This window comes from Lepisosteus platostomus, chromosome 8 (assembly GCF_059453375.1).
Source record: "Lepisosteus platostomus isolate fLepPlt1 chromosome 8, fLepPlt1.hap1, whole genome shotgun sequence".
Classification (NCBI taxonomy): domain Eukaryota; kingdom Metazoa; phylum Chordata; class Actinopteri; order Semionotiformes; family Lepisosteidae; genus Lepisosteus; species Lepisosteus platostomus.
The window spans coordinates 61099938-61120209 of NC_142618.1; the positions used below are offsets into that span (position 1 = coordinate 61099938).

At 39.3% G+C, this 20272-nt stretch overlaps 1 protein-coding gene across 8 annotated transcripts in view; it reads left to right on the forward strand.

Annotated features, from left to right (window-relative positions):
* Positions 1 to 20272, forward strand: part of tpk1 (thiamin pyrophosphokinase 1) — a 117631-nt gene that overhangs the window by 49151 nt on the left and 48208 nt on the right. For all 8 annotated transcript variants that reach the window (XM_088644181.1, XM_088644189.1, XM_088644187.1 and 5 more), the window contains one exon: positions 6046 to 6115. In XM_088644181.1, the coding sequence (XP_088500307.1) occupies positions 6046 to 6115 (70 nt within the window). The remainder of the gene's footprint in view (positions 1 to 6045; positions 6116 to 20272) is intronic.

Here is a 20272-nt window from a genome sequence, read left to right on the forward strand (position 1 = left end):
CCAAGGTGAAATTCTACTCATGCATTTCATGTGTATTCTGATACCACAACATGAAGTAAGCATGGAGTAATTTGTCTAGTGTGCCAGAGCTCTGCAGTATACATGTAAACCTCCATTTCTTATTTTTCTTAACTGTCCTACTCATTTCTCTTAGTTGTCTATATCAAGGTTGAGGATTGGCTGTTCATTTTTAATTTCTTTTTTTTTTTCACCAATAATGACAGCATTTTGTAAGCGATGTGTTAAGTACAGGAAAAGCTCATGGATATGACGTTCATATGTTGCCATAATGTGTACTACACCTTAGCACTAAGGATTCTGGGAAACCCTCAAGGAAGTAACAGTGGCTCTTGATCCGCAGAAACTGCATCTTCATCAGTGTAAAACTTCTGTTCTCTCAGCTGTTCCTGACATATGAAAGACACAAAGAAATCTGATGGAATCAGAATGAAATGTGGTGTCCTGTCAGGCCCATACGAGAGAAACGGCTGAGATCCTCAGTTATTCCAGTGCTCATTCTCCACCTGGGTAGTGTAAGCCACACTGCTGTCTTAGAGTCGGACAGCTTGAGCGTGCTGTGAATTTACTTTAGTCATACCTAATAATACAGATGGGAACAAACACAGCCTCTCTGTCAGCTCTGACATTTATTCAACACCTCTCGTGTAAATAAATAATGATTATGAAAGCATTTATTCACATATATATTCCCTAAATGAAAGTGCATTGGTATTCGGAAGACAATCATTCATGTTTGTGGAATTAATCATTTTGCAAAACAGCATATTGGGAATGGGAAAATAATTATGATCATGAACAATTTAATTATTGACTTTTAGTAAACCAGATTTTAGTAAAAAGATCTTGCTCTTCTCATGTTTAAACAGGGACTGTACCATTGTGTTGTTCAATCAACAGCATTAAGTACAATTCAGTTGACCAACAAACTGGTAGGGAATCATTAAATTGTTTACTTTGCCACAGTTTCATGAATATATGTCGTATTACAGCTGATGTGATTGACTCTACTGTATGAGGTAAATTATGTTGCTTTTTTTGTTTATTGTGGACTTGTTAAAATCTGCAGTCAGCTTTGTTCAGCCATCAGAGTTTCGGCATTGTGATTGTCATTAACCAATACATATTCAAACTATTTTAGTTTCAGGATCAGGCAAGAATCATCCATTTCAATTTCTTTGTTTATCGGTTTTAAAATAATTATATGTCTGCATGTAAAATTAAGCTTTGCTTATTTTTATAAATATTGAATCAAACCAGTGCTTTGGAAAATAATTAAACTACATTTTCCTCCTTTCTGAGTTTGTCTTTGCTCAACATGAATGATATAGTTGGCCACCCTATTTGATAGTGGCATCAAAATCTGGTGTCAATAGGATTCATGATATGGAGCCAACATGCTGGTCCTTAAACCAAGATCTGAATCGACGTTTGTTGCCATTCTGCAGTGAAATTGTCTGTTCACAAACATAGCTGAAGTCAAACAAAATGAGAATTTTGTGGGCCTCCTTGTACAGCAGTTTATTTTGGAACTTCAGTGATTGAAACACAACAGAAAAAAATCACAGATCTTTTCCTTACAGCAGGAATTGCGCTTCGAAATCAATGACGTGCAGTTGTAATTGCTGGGGCTCTTTCTCATGGTTTAGGGTATGACGTCAGCTGTGTCTTTTCTGTGTCTTCTGAGTCAGGGCTCATTTTCTGCTTCTTGGCCATCAACAAGACGACCTGCATGCAACCTTGTCATTCTTGACAAGTCCTGTCCTTCTCCTATCATGCTCAAGTATCAGAGTGATAGAAAATGAGCCTTATTCTTCATTTGGCTTGTAAACAAGACAACCTGGCTTTGAGTATTAACACTTCAATGCAGTTTGTGTACAGACAAACGCCTTTCCTTGCACCTGCTCATTTGACACATTTAACTGTAGGTCTACGGCACCTAAAGTGGGGACTCCTGCCGAGTATGAACCTCTTGATCTGGCAGAAATCATTGTGCTTCCTCTGCATCTCAAGAAAATGCACATTTCCTGTCTCGGCACCTTCAAGCGCTACAACACCTTTCCTAAACTGGAGCTAGTGGGTGTTTGTAATAATAAATTAAGTCCTGGTGTTCGGTTTCAGTGTCTTTAAAAAGGGAAATGAACCAGCCCTGATTGAGACCCCTTTGTCTTAGTTGGTTCAGTATTTTCATTACCAGAGAGGCACCTGCGCATGGAAAATAATGTCTTTTTGATTGAAGGCTTCTTTCTGTCTGTAAGAAAGACATTCTTTTTAAAAGTCCTGTGTTTCATTCCTTAGTCAAAACCTTGCAATCTGGGGTCACATTTGCTAGTTTACCTCAAGCGAAGCTTTAGACGGTCAAGGCATCCAGAAACCCTTGTATACAAATCAGGCACCTTTGTTGTGTCTTTCATTCTTCCCTTTTCTAACAAAATCCTCTGCAGTTTCAGATTTGTCATTAATCTCTCTCCCGAAACTCAGGAGCTGTGCTGTGACCTTGATGTTAGTCATCTCTTCGAGAGCCGATGAAAACATAAAGTGCCGCATTCTCTTGTACAGCTTTGTTCCACATCTTCATGAAACACTTGTCTATGGTAAATAAATATTTTTCTTGGTGACGAGATAAAGTTCTCAGTTTTCCTCACGGTTCCTCAGCTCCAGACTAGCGCCATCCAGAGGCTCAACACCACCTCGCCCCCACACAATGAGTGTATCAAATTCTGCTTGCCCTGCCCCGGGTTCCAGATCCTCTCACACAGACACGGGGAAACACAGGCCCTGCAGAGCAGGACAGCATTAATCCCAAAACCGCATCGTCGATTGCCTGTCCTAATCTAAGGCAGCCAAGATCCTGGGGCTCAGAATTCCCAAAACAACATTAGCAGTTTCCTTTCCTTGCCACTGTGGCTCATTCCATGACCACGCCAGCGTAGCAAAGGTGGACGCAGCTATTAACGAGCTGTTTGAAAGTTCTCTTTTCTCTACATTGTCAACACTGACAACGTGACAAGCATGACGGAGAACGAGAAAGTGGAAACTTCGGTGTAGGGACGTTTCGATTTTGGCCTTTGCAGTCCTCACTGGGCGTGGACCCCCAGCTCTGAGATTAGAGAAAGAAGCCTGCCCCTGCTAACCGAGCTGAGGCAATGGCACAGAGCTTTCTGCTTTGAATACCATAAACATCTCAAGAAAACGGGATGCACTGCTGCTACTGGGACAGCTCTTGTTTAAGCCTGTGTACTGCTCTCCAAACGAGCCAATGTGCATTGGGGTTTTTGGAATGCAGTTTAAATTTAAAATTTTAAATTGAGTTAAAATTTTATTTACAAAACTGATATGAAACATATAAACTATATTGCTATACAAAAGACCACTGCAATGCTGAAGATTTTTTTTCTTTCAATGCTTCTTTTTCTGTGCAAGTAAATTAACCAATTTGCTTCTGAGTTCCTGTGGAGCCAAAGCAAATAGTGCCAAAAAACCTTCTTGGTATCATATTAATATTATTTTGTAGATCAGCCAAATCAGTTTCAGACATCACGTGATGAACTATAGTAGAGTTATTGACTAAGAAAAGATCCAGAACCTTTTGAAAATACCACAATCTGTATAATAGTTTTCACTGAAGGGGAAATGTGGTGTGAATACAGATCACAGTACGAAAGTATTATTCCACTGTATTAAAATTGCATGCTCCCTAATGCCACTATCAAAGTCAAATATCAATCACCTTAGCACAGCCTTCAGACCCCCAAAAAATGCATCACTAGCAAGAAGGGGAGGGAGAAAGAGGCAGCAGGGTGGCAGGTCTGCCAGGACTCAGTCCTAGGTGGGGCCCTGCCGGTGGACCCTTGATCAAGCCATTTGAGTCAGAGTGATCCAGGAAAATACCCACCTTCTGACCCTAGTCAGAACAGTGAAATATCAACAGCTGATAACACATTAAATACCGAGAACAGGAGACAGCCCTCAAACCCAGGGGGTTGTGGGAGGGTGAAACAAGCCACCCACGAGTGCTGCCGAAGCTGAAAGCCTGGCTTCTTTTCAGAAATGGCTGGGCGAGACCTGGGGATCAGCTACTTTCCCAACGGGATAGATGAGGCAGGTGGCCTCCTCTCATTTGTAAACGTCCTTGTGTCGAAAACGTGAGATTTATTGACGTGTTCTGACACTTCAAGCCCGTTGCATCTTCTGTGGGCACACTTAAACACCCATGTAGAAGCACTTAGGGCCAGGAGCAGCAGCAGTCTCGTGAATCAGCAGGTTTTAATATTCCACATTCATAAATTTCACATTGCATCCCACCTTCTGTGTTTAATAGTACATTTTAAATGCTGTGTAGCTACATGGGCTTGCTTGTTTTGGAACTGTCGTATTTTTATTAAATTATCATATCTATCATATTTGTATGTGTTCGTTTTATATTTTAGCAGGTTTTTCTGGTCTCCTGTGAATGTAGAGATGCTGAAATTGCATTTCTAAAAATGCATAAAGAACCCTGTCTTCCATTCTCACTCCGCCCATTCAAGAGGTTTCTAATACTAGACCCCCTGCTGTCCAGTCTTCTATATGTTCTGCACAGAGATGGACAGAGCAATTTTCCTGGGAGCGCTCTTCCCAGTGTGAGATCCAGCTGTAGGGTGCTTATTAATATATATTGAAAGAAATACAGGAAGGTCTTTCTGCTTGTTGCAGGCCCTGCAAAGCATGTAGGAGAAAATCATTGACTCTGCCTTCAATACCAATTAAGCCTGCAGAGCGTATCAATAAGATATAATGGTTTGAGGAAGACTGACCTTATGTTCAAATTATTAAGAGGACTGTTTCCACACCGTTAAGGATAGAATGAATCAAGACAGTTTTCTCTGCTTTGACATTATTATTAGATACAAAAAGAGCTCAAGGCAAAGGTTGCTCCCGCTTTGAAAACTCAGTTATGACCACATGTCTTTCTTCTCAAATATGTATCTCAAATTTAGCTGCTGTATTTGTGTGCACGTTTAACAGACGAGCATACCAAATCTTCTTTTAACTCCACAAAACACTGACGCTGTGAGATGCTACATAAAATATGAATAACCTCTTAGGTGCTCTTCTGGAGTGAAATATTTATTAAAATTCAGCCAGAGCATTACTAAGAAGGAAATAATCATCTTAAGCCTTATATGAGCATGTATATAAAAAAATGTATAAAACCTTTAAATGTTCACAAAATTGGGGGATTGATCCTCATTAACAGCCCAGCCATTTAAACGAGTTGGACTTCCTGTTTTAATAAATGCCTGGGCTTGCTATCATTAAGCTTCCATAAGAAAAGTGAATTTGTCATATGGGAAATTTATAGTTCTTCATGTTCTCCTAGCAACGAGTGCCTAGATTTGCCTACAGTGCCAAGCCAATGTGTTCACCCCCTTCTATTGATGTCCCGTTCTGTTGAGTTACAAAGGGTGTATGTTCATCTTTTTCAAAGTGAATATTTGGGATCAAAACTTCAAAATGGTAGATATGTATCCAAAATGACTAGAAGCTGTAATTGCTGCCAAAGTACTGAGGGGGTGAATACCTTTTCGGTTCTTTGTTTTTCTTAATGGTTTTTGCTGACATTACCTTCTTTCACCCATAAAAGTGTTCGGTTTGAGCATTCAGGGTTTGATTAAAATATTCCCCTAAAATGAAAGATGTGTATATATCACCATTAATTGAACACAACGGGATGTCTTTGGAAGGAGTGGATATGCTCCCAAGGCACTGCATATAATACTACAGTGTAAAGAAATTCTTTTAATTCTTGAACACAAAATTCGTAATATTGTATCACCTGTGGTTTGCAGGCAGGCCAGTTGTCTTCATGTGACGTCTTTTCATTTGTGAAACTCATTCCAGCATTCTAACGCTTACAAGTGGGAAATTTAGAGATTTGAGAGGGTGTTTGTGTTCATGTTTTTTTGTATAAGCAATGAATCCTTTTTATTACTGCCTCTAAAAGCCTGACTATGAAACTATCCCTCATGTTTTTGTCTGTTTCAGCAACACTCAAGGCATGTGCTGATGGAGGAGCAAATCATCTCTACGACCTCACAGCTGGGGACCGGGAAAGGTAGAGTCCTGGTTTTTCCTTCTGGTTTTTGTTGGCTATTTTGAATGTCAGTAACTTGTGCTCTATGCAGCCTGCAGAGAAGGATATTATACTGTCAAGGTCTTCATGTCGCTGTGACTCTAAGTGCATCGCTGAGTTTGAGGTGTCTTGCTGGGGACAAGAGGGCAGAATATTTCTGCAGCTCTGACTCTCTGTCTTATTTGACTTCAAACTAAACAGCGTGACTAGAGAATACACATATGGAATCAGAACTTTTGATCATTTCGATCATGACTATTTTATTTAAGATTCATGTTAAAGGTAACAGCTGTTTTTTGTTATTAAGCAGTATAAACCCTACGCAAAACCGATAGGTAGAGACACTGAGCGGATGTCAAAGTCATGGTTTCTGCCTGCACTCTGCTAGGTTTTGTCCCATTCAGGCTTGGTGTCCATTTCAGTGGAGTGTCTCTTTTTGAAGAAATGGCCAAGGGGCAAAAAGTCTCAAGATGAAAAATAATCTTTGCTCTGCCTTCCAAGGTTAGACAACAGTTAATATTGAGGAGCAAAATAGCAGAGATGACAGGAACGGAGCAGGTTACAGCAGACTGTTTCCAGTCTAGGATCACAGGTTAATGACAGCGTTTGGGTAAGACAGTCTGGGAACAAACTTAAGCTCACTGCTGTCCACAGTACCACTTCACTTCACACCATCAAAATAATGTTCCAGAGCCGTTGGAGTGTAAAACAACTATAATTCCCAATTAACTTAGCTCATTTCATCACCTCAGTCACGTAAAAATAATATATGTATCTCCACGAAAAAGCTGTGAGCACATAGCGAATACAGTATAACTGAGTTCAATGTACTTGTTCATTAATGTACCGTTATTTTTTCACACCTCTATAAGGCTTTGTTTTAATCAGTTTTAATAATCAGCATTATCATTCACAATCTGCATAACATGCTCATTTGTTTAGTTAATAAACTAGAACTGGAAAAGAGATCAAGAAGAAAGATTGAGAGGTAATGCTGAAGAGTCAGACTTCACAGGGGACAGAAGACTGTATGGATGCTAAGATAAAAAAACGATGTTTTCATTTTTTAGTTGAATGTACGTAATGACATCTCTCATCTGGTGGATTTGTGTAGATTAAGTCAAATTGTGCCTAGCAGTTTGTCCTTGTTTGTCTTTGTTTAATTTTCTCTGCCGTTAACATTTCTTGAATTGCTCCTGTAGGGGCTGTCATGCAGCATACAAGTTTCAGTCTAGTTAAACTCTGGCCTTATGCAGGCCTCTCAAACCCACCCAGAGAGCCCTGACCAGCAGGTGTTGTAGGACACCCTTGAGTCACCAGTTTCTAAGAGCCCTGAGATGGACTAGCACCACGCCCTGAGTGTACCCTGCCTCACACTCATTGCTTGCTGGATTAGACTCCAGCTCCCCCCTGCAACCCTGTGCTAGATAAAAGGATTAGGAAATAGATGGATGGATAAGAACATAGGAAAAGTTCTAAACGAGAGGAGGCCATTAGGCTCAACTGGACCGTTTGCTAATTAGGGGTTAATTATCCCAGGATCTCATCCAGCTGTTTCTTGAAACAAACCAGGATATCGTCTTCATCAGCATGGCTTTTAAAAGCAGTTCCACTAAACAATTTCATTGTGAAAATTTAGGCTGGCGATATGTTAAAGTAAGAAATACCAGGGTCAATGAAGAAGTGAGGTGAATGTATGAATTACTCAAAAACTACACCACTAGGCGGGAATCTATTTATTTTTTCAAATCGTTCCCTTTCACATCCTGACATCTCCTTCACTGCTTCTCAAGAGTAGCGTTGCTCTCAGAGCTAAATAGTGTTTGATGGTCACTGAGCCCATCCTGCGATCTCCTCTGGGCTCCCCCGTCATCGGCTCACACGTTCTGACCTCGGAGAGATTCGAATCTTGAAAGTGCAAGGCCTCTGAGGAGGTTAAGTCACAAATTCACTTCAGTTACTGACGTGCAGAGCTGTGGCTATGATTTGAGTCCTTCCACTAAGGTAAACATATTGTGGGATGACATACTGTATCTGACCTATACAGTAGGTGCTGTGAGAGTTGTATATCACATTCCTCCAGTAGTGTCTATGTAAATAGAGACATACAGATGTCTACAAATCCTACTGAACAAAAATAGCTCAGAACAGTCCTATATGGTAGAGATAATTTAGCAGAATATAATAGAATTAAAAAAAACATTCATAGTTTAGAAACTGAACTATCAGTGTTGCCTATAATTTAATTACCAAAATAAAACTGCTTATGAGTATGAGTTAAAAATACAAAATTCCTTTAGAAATATTTGCATTTGAATACAATCAAACATATCAAGTTGAATATATTGATATTTATTAGTTTTACTGACGTTTGAGCTTTGGCATGCTGTGCTTTTACAGTGCTGCAATGTAAAAAATATGGCCTTCATCCTTGGAAAAGTTCAGGTCTTCTAATGGAATGGGTTGTATCTTTTCTATGTCATTGCTGCTGACTGCTAACGCAACCAACCATCTTGTGAATAACCAGCATGGTCTAATCAAAGCCTTTGTTGTGGCATTTTTCAAAATCAGATCAATTACTGCTTGCTGGTCCAGGAGCACAGAATACAATAGCCTTTTTGTTTAATGGTATTTATTATAATTGACCCTATATATTCTCAACAATAATTTATAATGTTCCCAAGAAATGACATTCATTAACATATCTGAAATTTGATTTTAATATTTTAGTGATTGCAGTTCTAACAGTATGCTTCTCAAGGTACCATGAATTACTGTAATCAACACAGCAGAAACTGGTTTACCCTCATTATGTATCACCCTTAAAATTAGGGCTGTTAATTGAAAGCCTCAGCTGCAATTTGCCCATTGTGGCACCAATATTTGTTAATATTCAGAAACATATCAGATAAATTCAGAATGGAAGAGGAGGTGTTTATCTCATTCCCAGATGATCTGTTTATTTCATTACTGGCCACATAAACTTTTAGTAGAAAAGTATTGGATACTTTTTGAGGTTTTGGGCCAAGTTCATTGGCCTGAAAATAAGATGAGTCAGATGTGTCCCAGAAGACATGTTTTTTGAAAGCTTGATGCCGCACTCTAGTTGAAAGCTGGAAACTAAAGAGTTCACACAGTATCACCCAGCACAACTAACAGCACATGCAACTGTCAGTGACTTAATGCAGCCTGGGATGATACTCTTTTAGCAACATAAGAACAGTTACAGACAAGAAGAGGCCACTGGGATCTTCTGACCCGTTTGGTATTTACTAGTTAATTGATCTGTGGATCTCATCCAGTTGTTTCTTTAAGGAAACCAGGGTCATGGCTTCAACAACATGGCTGGGCAGCTCGTCCAAACCCCCACCACCTTTTGTGTACAGAATTGCCTCCTGTTCTTAGTTTTAAATTTGACCTCTGCATTGTATTCCAGTGCTGATTCAGAAGAAATCTGGGTTAACGTTGTCAATGTTTCAGAGAAAGTCTGAATCAGGTCCCTTCATAGTCTTTCTTCTCTGTTCAAGACTAAAATGATTAAAGTAAACATACTTGTTTTTCTTACTTCAAACAAATAAAATGAATATGTGCATACTGCAAATACAATAATGTATAACAGTTTCCCATGCATGTCAAATATTAATATTTCTGTTCATTTTCATATTTTATTTATGGGCGTATTTACTTTATGCATTCACATATCACCTTAAAACTCAAGTATTTTTCACAGCTGTGCTCTAGAGTTTGTAGATCTTTAAACCTCCTCAGCCAGTCCCCAATTTTCACTTCCTTTTACATTCAACAGCGCAAAATGAATTTTAATTTTCTTAATTTTGTACTGAAAACAATCAATACTCTGGAGCTGTTTCAGTTTTTGACAAAAGGCTTCGACATACCAGTGAAATGTTTTGTTTTTATTCTGTTCCTAGTTTTTAGCGACTTGAACGAGATGGTATTGCCAGGGATTTGGTTTTCGTTTTAATTAGGAGGTGAGAACTGATGTTCCGTCCCAGAGCTAATTGTGTGGAGACAGTGTTGTTTGTTTGCTTTTGAGTCCCCACAACTCTGCGTTTGGGAGATTACAGCCAAGACCCGCACAGCACCACAGGATAATACCAACAGCATTTGATTCCTTTCCAGCAGCGCAGATGTAATTAGGCCTTAAAAAAAAGTAGTAATAATACAAAATATTGAAACCAATCTCAAAACGATGGAAACCCTCATGGAAAAGAAACAGTTGCCTCTAACTTCCAAAAACAAGGCTGCTCAGTTACGATTCCCACACATTTTATTTCCCTCTTTGATTACAGTAATGTGTGATTAGTGACCTTTGGGATGTGTTTAGTTTTTTTCAAGACTATTCTCCCTTGTTTGTCAAAGCCCGCAGTGTGCCACCAGAGTCCTGCCCGAATTACAGGAATCATCCCATGTGGGGAGCTGATTACCATATTCTTTGTGTGTTCCATGTTTTTAATGATGCTTTCTTTCATGCTAATAACATTTCAACCTTTCTTTAGTGGGCAGCCATGCGTAACAGTGGAATCCTCTGCCTGGGAGTACCTTCGCTTTATTAAATCTAGGATTAGAAAGTCCTGGACGACTCGCTCCCTCCCTTCCCTTCATCCTTAGGTATGAGACTAGCGAGATCTAAGGTCAGAAACTGTCTGAAAGGTTAATTAACTGTGAATGAAAAGTGGTTGGTTGTAATTAAATAGTAATGCATTAGACACTGTGAAATATGACTGAATAATGCATTTCTAGCACGCAGGGCCTGGAATCCTAATCCAAATTTATTATTTTATTACATATTCTATTATGAACTTCCCCCTGGGCATGAGTGTAATTTTTACACCTCACCTTGGCTGTGACAGTCAGAATGATGTGGACTGGTCAGTGGTTTGGAGATGGAAGAAAGATGCAGGATGGGGGAAAAAGGGGCACCTACAGACCGCAGCGACAGACGTGGAAATTTTCCCAGTGCCTGGGTGTTTGCTGACAGGCAGGAAACTTTAAGAATGTGGGAGCTGGAGCACTTCATTAAGCTCTTCCTCAACTTAATAAAATGAAACCTTGACATAACAGTGATTGACGGTATCGTCTGTGTATGTAGTCGGGATCACTGCAGTCTTCCTGGGTGCTGCGCTAGACTCTTTCGCAAAGTTCTGTTTTCAGCCGTCCTCATCCATCTTCCTTCTGGACACGTAGTGATTGTCTATTCCCACCTTACAGGAGATCCATTATTTCAGTGCTCCAACAGTGGCTCATTCTTCTGTGTCTATTGGCATCTTGGTCTCTTCACTCTCACAGTGGAGTCTCATACTGTACTTACACGTAAGTGTGTGCTTTAACCTTTCCGTTTAAGCGTCACTCCCTTTTTAAGGCCTAGAGCTAATTAAGTTGAGACATGGGATGTCAATACATACTGTATGTGTCTGACTATATACAGTATACATAGGAAGACATAATTGTTGAGGCTCAGTGCTAAATGAAATTAAATTGAAAAGCGTGACTGTATTGTCTTCCTCGGTAGTCTGATAAACAAACAGCCGGCACATTTATCAGTGTAAGTGAGTCTGTCCATATTGGACTCTTCAGTGCAGTGTAACGGTCCTGTTATTTTCTCCTGAGCTCCAACTGGCAGCTCCAAGCGTTGCTGAGGATGAAGGTACCCAGAAGACTGTAATGGGGCAAGAGTATAAAATGCTTTGCTGATTTGTGAAAGCACACACAGGAAACTCTCCCAACAATCCTAGCTCTGCCATGGCCTAAGGAGACATGACTGTGCTGACAGGAGCCCTGGTGAACCAGTGTGAATTCTCCTTGACTGATCGCTGTGAACACACTGCAGAAAACCCGTCCTGGGACCCCACTATTACAATAAACATGCAGGTCCATGAGTAGGAGCAGCTCACCCTGTTCAGGCAGAGAGCAAGTGTACCCTGCTGAGGGCGAAAATGAAAATGAACTTCACTTGGCTTATCGGTCAACTTTACCTGCATGATGCTTAGATCTTGAATTAGTAAAAAATATATATTCTTACACAGGCAGATGTTTGATTAAATACCCACTGAGATGCAATTCATAAATACAAGGAAGAAAGAACAATATTTTTCTGGTCGAAATTGGAGGTCTCGGATTTGCAGGCAATCTCATCCAAAAAGTCAGAACATCCTCACAGATAATAGGACACTACAAAAGCCGCAGGCAATCCTAATAGGATTATACTTCCTCTAGGGAAAACTGAATGCAAACGTCTGCACTCCCAAGCACAAATTGATCCTTCTTGGTTCGGCTTTAGAAGAGGACTGTTTGAAATACTGAAATGGTGTGCAAAGTTATTGTTGTTGCTATTATTGTTGTTGTGGCTGTTGTTAATATTGCTGTTGTTGTTGATCATGTTGTTGTTGCTGCTGTGGCTGTTGTAGTTTTAGTTGTTGGTGCTGCTGTTGTTGGTGCTGTGGCTGTTGTAGTTTTTGTTGTTGTTGCTGCTGCTGTTGTTAATATTGCTGTTTTTGTTGATCATGTTGTTGTTGTTGCTGCTGCTGTTGTTAATATTGCTGTTTTTGTTGATCATGTTGTTGTTGTTGCTGTGGCTGTGGTAGTTTTTGTTGTTGCTGCTGCTGTTGTTGTTGCTGAGGCTGTTGTAGTTTTAGTTGTTGGTGCTGCTGTTGTTGTTGCTGAGGCTGTTGTAGTTTTAGTTGTTGGTGCTGCTACTGTTGTTGTAGTTGCTGTGGCTGTTGTTGTTGCAGTTGTTGCTGTTTCGGGGCAGGTTTACGCTCTGGTCAGGTTGGAATTGGTCTTGTCACTGTATTTTCAGGAGTGATTTCATTGCTGCTGAAGCCTGCAGAGACTGGGGAGCTGGCTTCGTTTCTGCACAAAGTGCAGCTGGAGTCTGCAGGTCTGCAGTGAATCGACCCCCAGAGCAGGAGATTAATGTGGTTTGTGCCCATTTTATCTCTGCATCTTCTTGTCCTATTTAGATTATCCCTGCCGGGTTTTGTGTGAACAGTTGTGCAAGATCGAATGCCTGTGGGCTTGAGCTCTTTGCAACTACCCCAGCCAGGGGGAGAAAAGAATACATTAGAAAAGGAGAAGTGAATAGAGGAGGCATTAGTGGAATCGGGTTGCATGCAGATATCAGGAAAAAGTGAGAAAGGTTCGTGATCTCCTTTACAAAAATAGCAGAAAGTATCGCGAAAGTATTCACCATTGTCATTAGCAAGCTGAGATCGGGAGTCCTGCAGGAGGGGCACACAGTCGGTTAAGCAGCATTTGGTTGGCAAAGGATTTAAGTCAGCAAGGATATCCGTGGTGCACTCTACGACATTATCATTATTCATACCTTTTATTTTAAAAAATGCAGTGTTCACAATGCGGTTCGGACGAACTAATATGTAATTCTAATATAAAAAGTGATATGCAGTATGTATTTATTAGCCTGTGACATAAATCTGTGTCTGTGCCTCAGATCTGAACAAGTGCAACATCAAATAAAACTCAGTCTCTTATCTCAGCTGTGGGTCTCTGTCTTGGAACAGTCAGTCAAACAGGTGCTGTTTGAAGTTGCTTCAAATTAAACCATGAAACAACGCTTTTTGAAACAATTTTACCAGCTCCTGTATTAATTCTACAGGATGCTCTGTGGCGTGGCCATGTTTTGTTGGCACTTGGTCTGTAGGGAGTTTTATCACTGAGTTATTGGTTGACAGATCAAATATAAAATAGCTGTTCATTTAGTTTTCTATCAAGATGGTTTCATTTTACAAGGCAAGAATGTAAGTCATCACATGCTAATTTACAGTTACAGTACCTGATTGCAAGGGATTGGAAACCCTGATCCCCTATGTCCAACATAAATATCTGAGTCCCACAACTGCATTTCTGTATCCCCGGTATTACTATAGTTATAGAACCATCTTGAAAATGGATGTGCATGTTCTGCATTACTTGTGTTACATAATTTTCTGTAACTGAACATACTGTATGAAAATCCTTACAGTACGTAAAAGGCACATTTTCTTAATAGCAGTATAATAAGGAATTAAAAAAGGTATTATACATAATAAAATATTAATAAACAGGAATAAATACAGTATTAAGAAAACTGTTTTTGTTTAAAAGGCCAATTTAATCTGTTCAGTAAAAAAATGTTCTTTACACTTCATAGAACTGTTTAGCAATAACTTAACCTACTTAGTGAAATCAGTATATCATTTAAGACCTGTCAGATTTACGGGCACTAAAGTCCTTTTCATTAAATATTTAATACCATTTAGTAAACAAGTGTTTATTTCTTTTTACTTGTTTCGTTGCTCATGAGGGATTGCCTCAAATCCGTACAACATCTGAAATGTCAATCTAATAAAACAAATAAGCCGTCCTCCTGTAAATCTGAAAGTGATTAACAAAGGGGCCGCAGACGTTTACAGAATAGCGAATCAATTACAGCAGAGCTTTACAGAAAGAGGAGGCTGTGAATTTGGAGCTCCTTGAAACACAGTGTATAATGGGGCTGTCACTGGGTAAGATCCACAATGAGTAATGCATTAATATAAACATGCTGTGAAAGGTATATGCACAAAGAATTCTAAAACACTACATTAAAACAGGCCCTTATGTCTGTGAATTCTAAAGTGCCCGTTCCCTGACTTTCACTGTCTCTCACTGACCATCTCCTGACCCTCTCTGGCTCTCGTTTTCCATCCCTTCGATGGACAGACATTTCATACAGGGTGTGGTCCCACCTTCCACTCTGTTTTGGCCAGATTCAGTTCACTGCACCCCTCTAAAGGATAAAGCAGTGCCTGAAGAAGGGTGGATGAATCTTTTAGTTCTGAATCAAAGGTGTGTGCAAAAGGCTTTCTGGGCTGCTCACTAACTCGGCCATTTCAACAGAGAGCTTCATCAGACCATTAAGCTCACAGAATTAAAGCCCCGATTACACATTTTTAAATCGGCTCATGCTTCGATGCACTCGAAAGTGCGATACGGAGGTATTTGAGAGACATTTCTGACTCCTTTCTTGAAGGAAGCAGTGATGCTGACGATGCCTCAGAAGTCTGTTGAAGGCTTGTGAAAAATCCTTCTGCAGCAACTGCATGACAACATGCTTTAGCTGAAAACTTCCTTGTGCAGTCAAGGGGAAATCTGAACTCAACCTTTTATAAATTTATACTCTAATTCCAGCTCACCTCCCGGTGTGCGCGTGTACACAAGCAAGTGTGACTCGGGAGATCAAGACCCTTACTTGATGAAAGAGCAGCTGCAGCGTTTGCTGTATAATTAGAGATTAAAATGAGCACTTAAATTTTTAATAAATTATTAACATAGCAAAGATTTTGCATTAAAATAGACCTGTGGATGATAACAGTTTTGTATTCAAATAATTGGGAAGAGTAAAGTTCAGGAAAGGCTAAACAAGGATGGGAATTGATTTGAGCTGGAAGCTGTTTGTCAGACAGTCTGCTTGGTAGATTGATGAAAGAGAATCAGGGCAGGAAAAATCATTAACAGCTTCAACATCTTACTAAGATATTATTAATTATCATCATCATCCTTTTGCATTTATATAGAACTTTTTATCCACGAAGGATCCCAAAGCACTTAACAAGGCATGCATTAATGCGCTTTCAGCTCAATAAAAAAGTAAACTAACCTAAGAGCAGCACTGTGACTCAGTGGTCATTGTTCTGAACTTGTAAAAGAAGGGCTGTGGGCTCAGGTCCCAGGTTGGATTCTGTTGTACACTTGAGCAAGGAAATTCATCCAAACTGCAACTGGAAAATACTCAAATGCCCTGCTCTATAAGTGAGTGTAAATGGAACTTGTTTTGGATTAAATCATAGGCAAAATAAATAAAAATGCTTCCTGATTAAACCATAGGAGGACATTTTAGAAATTTTAAATTGTAGGTACTGAAATTAAGCCACTGCAACAGGATTTGCATCTTTACAGATTTTTTAAAAATCGTTCTTGCAATTACCTGACGCAAGCTGTTCAGTTGAGCACACCTTCTTTATTTTGGTTTGACAATGCATTAAGATTAATTTTGCCAGTTAATATAATTTCAGTTACATCTGTAAATTGTGAATCTCAGTGCAAGCAAATCAGACTGGTGTCAGCATCTCACTTAATGATTAGATTTAGGCTACAGAAGCTGTCATAGTGTTTTGACTTGTGTGTGTTCCTTGGTGATGTCAGAGGTGACCAGAGTGTTAAGGGGTCATGTTTACTGTGACCTAATATGACTTAATAGTGTTAAGATGAGATTTGAGAACATGTAGAGATGCATTTTGACTTATTCACTGTAAAATGAAGATGCAGATAGAACTTAGGTTGTATTTAAGATTTGGAGTATGCTAGAGTTAGGCTTAGATTGTCCCATTTCTTAATGCAAGAAAATCCTAAAAGGCATCCTATTGCTTACTGGAGATATTAATTTTCCTGAAACAGGTCATTCTAGACCTGATAGTGAGGTTGAACAGGGGACCAAGCATAAGAAAAAATAATTTTAACAGAACACAGATTATAATATTATTGCATGTTATGTTTTTCTTGTATCAAAATAATGATGAATAGTAAATCTCAGAAAACCGTTGAATTGTGCATGTACAAGAAAATAGTATGTTTGTACTCCAATGTGTGACTTGTAGCTAAATGTTGTTATTAACACAAAAGCAAAGGATTTAATGATGGTCTTATTCACTGGTAACATCAAGTGATTTAAAGAATTCTGTGTGTAAGCAGGAAAATGTGCTCAATTTAGGAGTGTAGAAATCCAGGAAAGGGAATGCTGTAATAATAAAATAAAAAAAAGGTTTGTGTGGATGTTGTACAGTAAATAATAATCTGAAACCTAAAATAACTTTATTTTACTATATATAGCACCTTTGGAAGCCAGGATTATTGTTAGTATAATGCAAATATTATTCAATTCAATATTATTCTATGTTCTATAGTATTTTCTTTCACCATGGACCCACGGACTGGCTGAATGAGATTGTTGGATCTGTAGCTGCATACTAACAACCACATGGATGGGAGGTGCTGAATGGCTCCTCTCGTTTCTCACCTTTCTTATTCTCTTAGGTGCTTGAGTGAGTAACACCCATTGTTTTCAACAGCTGCAGAATTACAAGGCACAGCTTTCACCTTCCCTCTATAAGGGTGATGCTGCTGCAGCAGAACATTTCATCTGCTTGTTGTTCTGCCTTTCCTGTGTCTGGCTTGACAAAATCTGACGATAAGACCTGGCTGAAAATAGGTTTTGAGCGATGGGTTGAAGAGGTTTTAACAAAGTCTGGGCTAAATGTGTGTTTATTTGACATTTATGTATCCATCCATTACTGTATACCTGTGTTAAGACCTTAAGAGGTTTTATAGAAACGAAATGGTTCAAGGAAAATGTTGTTTCATTTCTCTTGATGTGGTTCCCTGCAATCTAACAACATAAATGTGGAAACGAATAAGGAAAATTAAAATTAAAAGAATTACCCATTAAAGCGCAGTTCGCTTCACAAGCATTGCAAAGGACTTTATTTATTGTCAGTGTAAAACACTATCACGTACCGGTCATCGAGATTTTTTACACTGGAGACCAGGCGTCTACCTTCTCTAGACTGAAACTGCGGAGAACTTCAGTAGTTTGGCTCAGTTCTTTGCAGAGGTCCCCCGCCGTTAATGTCTGTTTAATGCACATGACTTACACAGCACAATGGATGCGAACTATTTGGATAACTCCACTGTTGTTTGCTATCCCACAATCCCTGCATTACCAGAGAGACACACAGACCCAGGGCAGATTCGAGGAGCCTGCTGCCAGTTTGGCATGAAATGTTCACCATGAAATGCCACTTGAAGCCAGAAATCACTTCTTGCAAATTGTTTTTAACTGCGTATCAAAATTATTTTGTGTGCAAGGTATTAGACAGATTGTATTATTTCAAACAAGGACTCCCCACAGCTCCTACCACAGCTCTGGAATTTAATTTGCCTGTCTGTAACAACTGCGCTCACAGTTTAATTTCAAATTTCCTTCACACATGTTATCTCTTGTAGATATATCACAGATTCAGATGGATGTCAGGATCTGTCTGAACCCTTAAATATAGATTCTGTGTATTTGCCATTTCCCTGTATTTGTAAATATTTTTTTTTTGGAAAGGGGTGTTCACTGTGTGAGATATCTCTGAGATCCTGCCAATACAGGATGAGCACTTTAGAACCTAATGAGTAAATTCTGGCAACCCTCTCTTGGCAAGTGAGACTTGATACAGTATGTTTTTTTCCTTATTAAGAAGTATTTTTTTCTCTCTAAAAGTTAACAGCTTTAGCGTTATCCTTGTCAGACAGAACATTTTGGGGTTTGAATTCTTATTTACATTCTTTAGGTATAATTGTTGTAAAATTAAACTTATCATTGTAGGTAATGATAGGCGCGGAAAATGAGTATTGTGTTAACAGCTTCCCTTTTATTTGTCTAGATTAAGTGTAGATGATGACTGGCTTAATGAAGAGGTGTGTAGCTGAACCCAAAGAGCGTGTATTATCTCATCGCCTGCTGTGAATCTTTTGAGTTTTGAGATGCAAATTCACAGAAAACCAAAGAACTAGTGATTTTATTTTTTCCCAATATTTTAAACTATGCAAATGACATTAGAGGATCAAGTTTTAAATTGTTGGAATTCAAAAAAGGAAAATAAAACTCGTAAAATGTTTTTTCTGAAAGTTAAGATAATGTGTAGTAGATTGTATAAATTTTATGTACCTATTCCATGAACCTAGTTTACTTTCCCTTAGGTTTGCCACTGTTCCCCACCACTTCACTGCCCTGGACTTTGCTAAAGCAGAGATTGACTATGGAAACTGTTCAAGGCCATGTTAACAATACCCTTTCATGCATTTGTTATGGCCCACTGTGATGATGTCTCAGTGTAGCAAAACAAACAGAAAGTGTAAGAAATCCATAGTGAAAATCTTGCCTGCAGTGGTAGCAAAGTGGAATATCATGTGCACATGCTATAAAGGTTAGTGTGTAAAAGGGCACAACAGATTAATATTTGTATTCACTTTGTGATGAATACATGTATCCCTGTACCTTTCAGATGTGGAAGCACTTGAGCATCTTGTGTGAGTTTGATGTTAGTGTACTCACAGTTTTAGTGATTAATACAGGTGTTGCACGATCCCGTTTCATTCTGAGAGTCTTTTCTGAAGGGGCTCTCTGCTGGAACTGCACATGTGCGTGGGGGGGTGGGAGAAGAGGCCAGAATTGGCTTCATTACTCTCCTCTCCTCCCCACTGAGAGCTGGTGTGTAGTGAGCGTTCTGGCGCACTATGGCTGCCGTCGCATCATCCAGGTGGGGCTGCACACTGGTGGTGCTGGAGGGGAGTCCCCATTACCTGTAAAGCGTTTTGAGTGGAGTGTCCAGAAAAGCTCTATATAAGTGTAAGCAATTATTAATTATTATTATTAAAAGAGTGCTGTCCTGTGGCAGGGAAGGAGAGAATAAATCTAATCTTCTCCGACATTTTGAGGTTTGAAGGTCAAAACATTAAGTGTTTCCTGTGGAAAAGCTCCACATTTTCTGGACACGTGTGAAAGGAGCATGAGAGCAGGAACTGGACCCTTGGCATCGTTAACTGGTGTTCCAGCTTCCAGCTTCTCCCTTTCAATTGGATGCTGCTGGGGAAAAAAGTGCATTTCCTTAAGAAGAAGAACGAATGTGCTTGGAAACATGCAGACAAAAAAGATTCCGACCCTCATCTAGTTCAAGTTGTAATAACATTTAAAGGCACCTGAAAAGTAGACAAATGAAGCCAAGTTTCCAACAGAATACCAAAAATATTCTTTGCACTATTTCTTCGAAACATTTTTTTTTTAAATGACACCCAGTCACGCCTTGAGCTCTGAGATTTAACTTCCCTGCCTTTGACAACAGCACTCACAATTTAAATGTGCTTGTGCACTTTATAAATGTTATCTAGAAAGATGCAAAGATGCAAATGGATGTCAGTCTGCATATGCAAGAAACAATGACAAAGAAGAAAACTACATTGTAATGTAAAATAAGAATGTTGTAAAGAAAACTCAAAAACAAATCTAGTTCATTGCTTATGTTTGATAAGCTAATTATTAAT